Genomic DNA, 10,499 nt, shown 5'->3' with positions numbered 1-10,499 from the left:
ATAGATAGATAGATAGATAGATAGATAGATAGATAGATAGATAGATAGATAGATAGATAGATAGATAGATAGATAGATAGATAGATAGATAGTGAAGATTTGTTCCAAGCAGAGACTAAGTCTGAGTGCAAGGAGAAAGGAGAAGTTTTAAGTACAAGCAATACAATTCTTGAGAAGAGAGACATGAAGTCCTCCTTTCAAAATAAAAATGTAAGCAAAAGTATTAAAAATTTTGACAACAAAAGACATGAAATCTTGCTTTTGGACTGGAAATGTGTGCTCTTTGATTATGGCACAAAAATTCCTCCACAAGGAAATTGTCAGAAAACATTAGGGAGCAGACAGGATCACGTACTGTAGATCAAAACACACCAGAGAGAGTAGGGGAAAGCTAAGGGATTAAGTAATAAAACAAAATCCAAAGTTAGGACATCTCACTGAGCACTGAATCCATTATCCAGAAATGAGAAATGTGGACATTTTTTTTCCTCATTTTTTTAATGTCTCCAGATGTTGTAAAATGGGGACAAGAAAAATGCCTTTACATTTTGGAAGCCATGTGCCATGTTCCTTTAATTTCACAATGATGTGCCATTTTGTGTTGATCTGTCAAATAACACCCCAATGAAAACATTGACGTTTACGGGAAAATACGAAAAGATTTAGGTATGCATATTTCACAAAGAACTGTGTTGTAGTATTATTTTGGCATCTAGTGTACATGTCTATCTGTTCTTTTTAATTGTAATATTGTGTGTGGACTTGACTGCGTTTCAGGTTCTGATTGACTTGTCAAACACAGCTCAACTGGACAACACTCCCCGCTGGCTGCCTTTGAAAGAGCAGAGTGAAAGCATCGAACAGAGCAGAAGTCACCATGCTTCCCAAGCTCCACCAGGGTCTGGGTCAGCACAGGGTCATGGTCAGGGACATTTCACAGGTCAGGGTCATATGTCAGGATCTGGACAGGGACATGGAATGGGACAAAGTCAAGGACCAGGACAGGGAGATCTGAGTCATGATTCACCTAAGAACTCTGTGATCAAGAGCAGAAGCCATGGAATCTTCCCTGACCCAGCCAAAGGTAAAATACATCAATTTCACATATGCATTTTAAATATCTAAATGATTTGCATAAGACACTGAAATATGTATCACTGCCTTGATTAGACTTTATTTGGTTTAAAAACGGTGGCATAGTACAAGCAGATCTGCCAAAGTAAAATTTTCATCCTCCAGACATGCAAATGTTACCTTTGGAAAAGTCCCACAGCAGCCCAGGCAGCTCCAAGTCTTCCTCTGATGGCCAACTGCGCTCGCATGGCCCATCCCGAAGTCAAAGCAAGAGTAGTGTCACTCAAGCCCACCTTGAGGATGCTGGGATAGCCATTGCTGCCGCAGAGGCTGCCGTGCAGCAGTCCCGTCTGCAACCAAGTAAATCCTTCCCTTCCCCATGACACAACTCCCATGACATGCTTCCTTTTTATCCATGCATGCAAGTTCTGTTGGGACTGTTTAATTAAACCTGAATTGTTCTGCATTAACCTCCTTAACATTTACCTTTGGACTCTGCTTGGGTCATATTTTCTTTCTGGGCACAAATTGTTTGATTGACGATGGTAGTCAAAAATGAATTTCTGTCAGAAAATAAATCTTTTAAAAGTAACTAATATACTATGAAAATAAACAAAATCAGGAGCTATTTTAAAGCAGAAAAATTAAGTACAACATTAATATCAAAAACAAGACAGATAGGACACCTTATATTTTGATAGTAATTTTTAGAATAATGTAAAAAAGTCACTTACAAGATCACAATTGATTACAGAGGACACATTGCAGTAAAGACACATTTAATTGTAATATGGGCCTCAAATTATCTCAAAGAATACCTCCCCCCTAACTACTCTGTTTTTGGAAGTAGTGTGCATGTGTTAATCCCAAGATTATGGTTTCTCATTACCACACTTGTTTGGAGATATTCTGAATGTAGAAACCAAATTGGGATGGCATCCCCTAACATTTCTTTTTTTTTTCATATCTTAAAGTAAGTAAAACTACTTCTATAATGAACTCAATGTTTTTAATCTGTGGGATTTCCTGAACTCAACCTAAACTTCAATTCCTTTCTAAGATAAGTCTGCCTATTTTTGAAGCTTTTTAAGCATGCAGCTACAGACTCCCTTGCAACTCTTTTGTGGCTACTAAATACTTTGTTGTGTCACAATACTGCTCTATATGTGCATGTCTGACATGAATGAACCCCAGAAAAAAAAGAAAAAAAAAAAAAAGAAATCACAAAAGACACGCACACAAACACACACGCACGAATGGAACACCATCTTCCAACCCCATCCAGTCCTATCCTATTCCCGCACTTTAAACAAACGGGACACAAATGTGAGACTGACCCAAGTCATACCAAGAAACACCGAGAGGTTTCAAAAGCCGTCTGGAGTCTCACTCTACACTCACCGGCCAGTGAGAGTAAAGCTTTCGGCTAACCCATGAGAGCAGCTGAACTATCGAGGGAAGGTGAGGCAACATGAAATAAATGTACTGTCTAAATACTCTGATAAACATAACCAACCATAAAGTCATAAAGTAAATCTGTTAAAGTAAAACTAAAATGGGGAGAAGTAAAATATATTTACCAAAAACTCAAACTATGGGAATGACGCACTAGTTTTAAAAATAATCTTTTAACGACCATTAAAATTTGCTTTCAGATTAAGATTTATCTGCTTTGTTTTGGTGACAATACATGTGTTCAAAATAATAGCAGGTCAATATCACTAACCACGTAAGTTTTAAAATAAATTATGTTTCTACATTGAAAATAGTTTACATGTGGATGTAGTAGCACAGTAGAAAAACAACAGGCCCAGCACTCATTACAGTGACACTGCTCATCCTGTGTAACTGAATTATAGTGAAATAAACATGTGTAGGCAACAGGCTTAGCCAGATCCCTTATACTGGGGGATCACAGTGTGATCTTAGGTCAGAAGTAATATATATGTATAGTCCCTCCAGTGCAATCTGGCTCTGACCTGCTGTCTCCTCTAGGTGGAACATTAATTTCTCTTGCTACCTAACAGATATGTTAAGGACACTTCCTGTTTAGATGCCTGAACCACCTCAAATGACTCCTTTCAATGTAAGGAAGCAGTGCATTTAGTCTCAGCGCCCGCCTGGATGACAGAGCTCCTCATCCTATGTGTCAGGTAGAGACAAGTCACTCCACAGAGGAAGCTAATTCCAGCCGAGAAAGTCTGAAGTAGATGGATGAGTAAATCAAGAGCTTCGCTTTATGGCTCCTTCTACACCACAACAGACCAGAGCTATCCAGCCACTGCTCCTTCTTACCGTCTCTCAGGAGCAAGACACCAAGATAATTAACTTTATCTGCTTAAGGTAAAGACTGAAGCCTCCTCCAATAGAGAACAATCCTTTCTGTTTCCTCACACAGCTCCCCGACTCACCTCTTCCTGTTTAATTTCGGAGTAGGAAAAACTCAAGTCCTTCTCAGGTTTCAGAGCTGAAACCGCATGTGGAGGTGTCTCCAACTCTAGTTGGCAACACTCAACTTCAAAGTCCAGTTCTAGTTTCTTTACTGTGAGTGAAATGACATTCAACATCCCAGTGGCCAGTTTGCCATAGGATACCCTACCAATGCCAGAGTCCACGACAACTTAGCTCCCAGATTCACAGGCCAGTAAACACATGACCACATATTAGTTCAGCGAGTCACAGGAAATCTAAATCTTTAACTTTTTCACTTTGCACAGAAAAGGTTAAAAGATTGTAAAGACTGAGACACTGCTAACTTCTGTAACAACCCATTATTCAGTGCTGTTCTCTTTCTGTAAGGTGATTACAAATTTGATAGCTTTTTTCATATTTTAGTTTGTAATAGCTTGTGTTGTGATCATTATTAATCTGTATATTTGGAAAAAAAAAAACATGCAATTTTGAGGTATACTCATTTTTAAACACACTGCTATTATTTTCAACACAATTGTATTTGCTTTCTGTAAACTGGCCTCACTTAATCCAGTCATTTAAACTGCTCTTCAGCGTAAAGATGGGGAGTGTAAGTTAGTGGTTATGGTATTACATGTGGTGTTTCATCTTTCTGACATGCTTGCAAATGTGAAGCTTTGTGTAGATATACAGGCAGAGTGACAAACAAATCCACTGACTGACTATTGGATAGACTGATGGGTTGAATCTCATTGTCACATTGTATTTTGTCACTCACAGGACCGGGACACCGACTAGGTGACGTCTCAGGGTCAGTGGTGCTGTCTGCCCCAAGCCTTGTTGGAGATGCCTACGGTGGTATGGATGGGGATGAAGGGGTGGGCATTGGAGTGGACAGTGCCATTTTTCAAGTCCCACGGATGTAAGATCTTTTTTGTATTGTATTTTTAGCATTCTATGCATCCAGCAATAATTTTCACAGCCTAACAAATGCTGCTTTTGGGTACAATTGTGTTCTTTCTCTGCAGTGGTAAGACTATTCCTAACGGTACCGACAAAAACCAACAAATCACTCCAGAAAATGAAGGCAAGCTTATTTTTTTAAATTTTTTGGTTGTAGGTCTCCCCCTGCTGGGTAATTTTATATGACCACTTTCAAAGTCTTATTAAACCCTTTTGAACAGTGTTTTGGTAACATGTTCTGTTAAGTGGTCATTGTTTGTTTACTGCATTAATTCTACATAATGACTAAATGCATGTCTTGAAATAGTGGAAGGGGAGTGGATGTCACACTATCCTGTCCATTATCATAACTATATCTACTCTTCATGTAGCTCATATGTCACAATAGTCCCCTCCCCCATCTCCAGTTTCCTCTTGTAACAAAAGCCTAGGGTCATGTAAGGCTGTAAGCTGGTTATTGTTACACAGATGAGGGTCAAGAAGTCATTACGATGGAGTCTGGCAAGCTCATGTCTCTAAATTCCATTTATCATGTTTTCTAAAGCCAGACCAAAACTAAAATCTGATATTAAAATGTGTAAACAAAATTCTGTCTCTGGAATTCCAATTGTATCAACCTGCTTTCAGGTAGTAAATGAAGGTATCAAAATGCGCAAATTGCAAACATTTATTTTTCTTTTATTGTCAGGTGGTAAAACTCAAGTAATTGGGGAAATTAAGGTTGCTCTTAAGAAGGAGGTGAAGACGGAGGGAGACCAGCTGGTCCTAGAAATCCTTCAATGCAGAAATATCACTTATAAGTTCAAAAGCCCAGATCATCTGCCAGGTTGGAAAAATATATGTATATATATTTTATTTTATTTTTGCCATCTAAAATAATGCAAGTATGTACCTGTATGTTTATGTGATTACATAGGGGTGTATGTATAATGCCTTGTAAAAATATTAATGCCTTTTTCACATTTTGTTTTGTCCTCCATCCACAAATTATTTTCTATGAGGATGTTCAAGTTTGGACCAATGGAAAATCTGTGGGAACACTTAAAAACCAATCAGTACAGAAGCTCTTAGTTCAATCACTCTGATCTCAAACTATTTTGTAAAGACAGTTGGGCAGACGTTTTAGTTTCTAGAAAACAGAGCCTCCAAAAAAAAAAAAAGAAAAGAAAAAGAAAGAAAATAATGCAATGTATTCAGTGCATTGTGCAGTTCACATTTTCAGTTGAGCAAGACTTTGAAAATACATTTTGTGTTCCTTTCACATCACAGTTATGCACTGCTTTGTGTTGATTAATCGCATAAAATCCCAATCAAATTTGTCTCCTAACTTGACAAAATCTGAAAAGTTGAAAAGGCAGGAATGATTTTGCAAGGCACGTTAAGTATCTATGACTTTATAAGTGTGTTTTGCTGTGCTACGCTGCATTACATTTCAGTGTTGAATTATGCTACATTTAGTGACATTGTCTTCCATTTTGCATGCCATATTATGTGATGTTCTTTTAAGGTTGAGTTGAATTCACGCTTATTTATATTGTATTAACATTTATTTTAAACCTCCCTCCAGACCTATATGTCAAGTTGTATGTGGTGAATGTAGCCACTCAGAAAAGGATCATCAAGAAAAAGACCAAAGTTTGTCGACATGACCGAGAGCCTTCCTTTAATGAGACCTTCAGATTTCCCCTCAACCCAACGGGACATTCAATACAGGTAGCAAGGACAAACTGTGAATCCTGAAAATGGCATGTGAAGAAAAATCTTTTAAATTTTTGCGCACAGTTTAAGTTGACGTTTTTGCCTACAACATGCTATGTCCAGTTTAATATACAATCAAACACATGCAACTTTATTGTGCCCAATAAGATGAGAAATGTGTTTTATTTTTAATGTACTTTCAGCTTTTCTTGGTGTCCAACGGTGGGAAGTTTGTGAAGAAGACTCTGATAGGAGAAGCCTACATCTGGCTTGATAAGGTGGACATGAGGAAGAGAGTGGTCAGCTGGCACAAACTGTTCGTCAGCTCTAACCTGACCAACCCTTGAGTGCAAAACAGTAGTTTGAAAGAAATAACAAGCAAAAAGGAAGGAAGAAGGCAAAAGAGTACGATAACAGAAACATTAAATAAATGATGTAATGAGTTTATAGATCTTTAGATGAAGGGAACTATGTGACGATAACATTGCATGTCTTGTCAGTCCAACACTGCCAGCGCACGTTTCCCTCTTCTAATATCAGTTTTCTTTAGACTTTGCTTGGATGCAAACAAGCAAAGGCAGTTACTGATTGATATTTCCCTGCAATATGGCTTAAAGACAGTTATGTTTTTGATAACATAGTTCAGCTGTGTGATCCATAATAATAATTTTGATATTGCACGAGAGGACTTCACCAACTAACTTAAGAAAAAGTTTGAAAATTTAAATTAATTTAAAAAAAAAAAGTATGTAATTGTTATGAAACTTTACAGACATCAGTGGTGTGGGACGCATAATTATTTTTTAATGACAGAACTTCTAATCTATGTCGGAAAAAAAATATGAGACTGTTGAACTTTTGCTGTGGGATAAAGATTAATTGTACAGCACTTCTAACATTTCTGTTATCCCACATGCAGACCACAGAGCATATCAAAGAATTGTACAGTGTGATATATATTAAAACCTTAAAATTAGCATATACAGAATATAACTAAATGCAACACAGAGTATAAGAGTTATTCTCTTGTTGTCAGATTATATTATCAGACAATATCAAGAAAAGTTCTCGGTTGAGGCAGTGGGTGGTGCACTGACAATCCAGTAATCTAATGTAAAAGCAGTCCTCATAACATTTAGGTGAATATGGACCTTTGTGAGCTCAAGGTAGGCCATATTGTCACACTGATGCACCTCTGTGTTGAACAGGCCTCCAATCATGGGTCAAGTCAACATCAACGGATAAATTACTATACCACAAGCATCATATTTAGGGGGGGGGCTATAAGAAAGAATAGCATCTTGCACATGCTGTGTTGAATGTAACAAATGTTACAACTGTTCAGAATGACAGATGTTTACACATCTGTGTCATTTGTGCAACATTTTACTCTTAGTTTGCTGCAGTTTTCTTTCCTCTACGTAGGTCTCTTCATGTTATCACTGTTGCTATGGACATGTAAATTATCGAAAATGTGTCAAAACCACATGTAAATCTAAAAGCTCTCTGTGTGTCTGTGTGTTAGCAAAGCCCTTCTCTTTTAGCTTTATCTGGAAATAATTTCAAAATGTAGATACAAAAAAAATGTCAAATACTCCTCTGTGTCTCTGGCTATAAAACACACAAAAAACGTTTTGTCTCAGTGACTCCTGTTAAACACAGTGGACCAGCATCTTTCACTGCCTGTGATCAGATTATTTTCTCAGGCATGATCAGGGTCAGAGGAACACGTAGAGCCAAGTCTCAGTACTCATGTGTATGCAGGGGACCCATGTATGTACGTTCTTGTTCATATTTTAATATTTTGCAACCGCATCAATAAAATCAGAAAAGAAGATAAAGAAAACAATGTGAGAAAAAAATTAAAAGAGAAGTACTGTCAGTGTGTTTAATTGTAAAGCAGGGCTGATACAACTTTCCACCAAGAAACACACAAAGAGCAAGATGTCAAGATGTCACTCATACACTAAGGTATAGTGCAGAAGATACCATACTCAAAATGGTAAAATATTTGTTGTGCCATCCACTACTTATTTCCTTTATATGTATTAAAGGGGGGGTATTATGTAAAATAATTTTTTAGTTTTATATAATGTTATGTTATTCCCTCATCAAAACATCCTTGGAGTGTTGCTTTGATTCTTTCACGCATGTTTGAGAAATCCTTGAATGTACCGTGGCAGCCATTCGGGGGTAACTATATACTTGCTCATACAAAATGTCGCTTATTTACCCAAAGCTCCACCTTGAAGCTGCAACCACATTATGGTGTTAGCAGCATGATGAAAGACCCCTGAACCCACGCACCTTTGCAACTCTGCTCCACCAGACTAGCAGCAGCAGCAATTAGAAAACCCTTGGCAGAACTGCACATCTGCTGAGCTCATCATACAAACTATTTCTCAACCCAGCGCTCCTAAGACTGCTTGGCTTCCATGATGATGAAAACAGCATCATGGAAGAGCATTGTTAAGTTGACATGCTGAAGGTGGAGTGTTGGAAAGAGTACCAGAAGACACAATGACCAATTGCGAGGCGTCAAATTGAAAAGTCAAAATTCTTATTTTTGATATATACAGCATTTTCACCACTGACTGTAACATAGTTACTTGATTGTGCTATAAAATGGCACTACGTGCCTGAAAAATACATAATACCGCCCCTTTAAATATATTTCTATAATTACTGATTTTTGTATTTTCTTTTTTTTTTTTTGTTACATTTTTTCCAAGAACCATTAGTTCTTTTAAGGTAATTCTATGCAACATGTATTTGAATGCATTTGTGTTAAATTCTGTGAACATATCGTCTATAAATGTCTTGTAGAAAAGTAACTATGATTTGTACATTTGGTGAGAGAAAAATACTAAATATCTTTATTTTGTACTTATTTTAGTATATATCGATGCTAACTACAGTTAACATCTACATGGAGCTTGTGCACTTTATTACAATGTTTGTTTGTTTTTTGTTTTTTTGTCTCGTTTTAATTGTCGGGACATTCCGAATTACATGGTTTGTGTCTCTGCACTAACAATTAAATGAGTCACAGTGTATGTGGTGGCAGGAACTATTGTTGTGTACATTTTGTATCTATGTGGCAAAAGATAAACATATAAACATGTAGAGGTTTCCCAAAAGGGATGCACAATCTCCAGTGAAATCAACTACTCCATCCTCATAGTGTACTGAGCAGTCTGTGTACACAGTGCAGTATATAAGATCTCATCTTATTGCCCAGTCATGGCTGTCAAACCTCTTGTGTTTCATTAGACTTCATTCTAAATACTGTTTGTTAAGATCAACCGTTGCCTGTAATTGTGAACCCATTCATTTGTTGTTGTCTTGAGGGGTGTGAATGTGCTCAAGTTGTTTGACATGTGTACATAAAGTGTTTATTTTCTACAATGACTGAATGTTTATATGTCTGCGGTTTGAGCATGTGAGTGTTAAAAAAAAAAAACAAAGCAATTCTAAATCACAGAACACTTGTAATTGTACAGCAGTGGGTGTCGAGTCCTATAAGGGGAGTTGAGATTTCATCAAAACGGGCTGTCCACTGATGATTATTAATGAGATTATGTCCTTGAACCTGCAAAAACAACTTACAAGGTGGTAAAAAGAAAAAAAAAAAATCTGTTCAACTTAAGTAGTTGTCTGGAACTTTTAGTTTTGGATGTTGCATGTTTTGTTGATGGTTTGTCTGTATATTTTGACCACAGATTATGTTTCAAAAGAGAGAAAATATGTATAGATTTATCTGTATGCTGAGTGTAAAGAGATATGCTTGTAAAATTGTCTTGTTTTTCACTCAGTGTAAAAACAAAGCATATAATGTTATGGTTTTGTGGTTGTACACGGGGTGTGTTGAGATATGCAAATTGTGCTGTAAAAAAAACAAAAAAACATTTCCCTTGAGTCAAAAGAATAAATATTAAGAGCTATATTGCAAATCCAATGTTTGACTTTTTTATTCTGTTTTATTTTAAACTACTGTCTATCACAAGGGGAAAACTTGTATAATCAGACATTATGCATGCTGTTCCACATACCGAAAAATCTTTTTTCTTTACAGATAGGAGCTCACATTAAGTACTGTTTTTACAACAACATAAAAGACAGATTTGCAGCAACTTCTTAAATTTGACTATACCCTTTCAATATGTTATATTTTTTGTGGAGATTCCACTTTTTATTGCTATTTAAGAAGTGAAACTTTTAAATACAAAAAAAAACAAATTCACCAAACTGGAATATGCCACTAGTGGATAAAACTTTAAAAAGTACAGGTATATGATAGTTGCTGTCAGTTATGGTAAAATTAAATCTAAACAATAACATTGGTCCAGATA

General features: G+C 36.7%; 1 protein-coding gene across 7 annotated transcripts in view; it reads left to right on the top strand.

The window, feature by feature from the left end:
• pclob (piccolo presynaptic cytomatrix protein b) overlaps positions 1 to 7,723 on the top strand; it is a 59,802-nt gene extending 52,079 nt beyond the window's left edge. For all 7 annotated transcript variants that reach the window (XM_016668159.1, XM_016668158.1, XM_016668156.1 and 4 more), the window contains 7 exons: positions 778 to 1,084; positions 1,240 to 1,434; positions 4,267 to 4,408; positions 4,515 to 4,573; positions 5,138 to 5,275; positions 6,017 to 6,162; positions 6,351 to 7,723. In XM_016668159.1, the coding sequence (XP_016523645.1) occupies positions 778 to 1,084; positions 1,240 to 1,434; positions 4,267 to 4,408; positions 4,515 to 4,573; positions 5,138 to 5,275; positions 6,017 to 6,162; positions 6,351 to 6,494 (1,131 nt within the window). In that variant the 3' untranslated portion in view covers positions 6,495 to 7,723. The remainder of the gene's footprint in view (positions 1 to 777; positions 1,085 to 1,239; positions 1,435 to 4,266; positions 4,409 to 4,514; positions 4,574 to 5,137; positions 5,276 to 6,016; positions 6,163 to 6,350) is intronic.
• Positions 7,724 to 10,499: the final 2,776 nt, after the last annotated feature.

The sequence above is a fragment of the Poecilia formosa genome, unplaced genomic scaffold (genome assembly GCF_000485575.1).
Source record: "Poecilia formosa unplaced genomic scaffold, Poecilia_formosa-5.1.2 Scaffold13, whole genome shotgun sequence".
Taxonomy (NCBI): domain Eukaryota; kingdom Metazoa; phylum Chordata; class Actinopteri; order Cyprinodontiformes; family Poeciliidae; genus Poecilia; species Poecilia formosa.
This window is presented reverse-complemented; position numbering and strand designations above follow the sequence as displayed.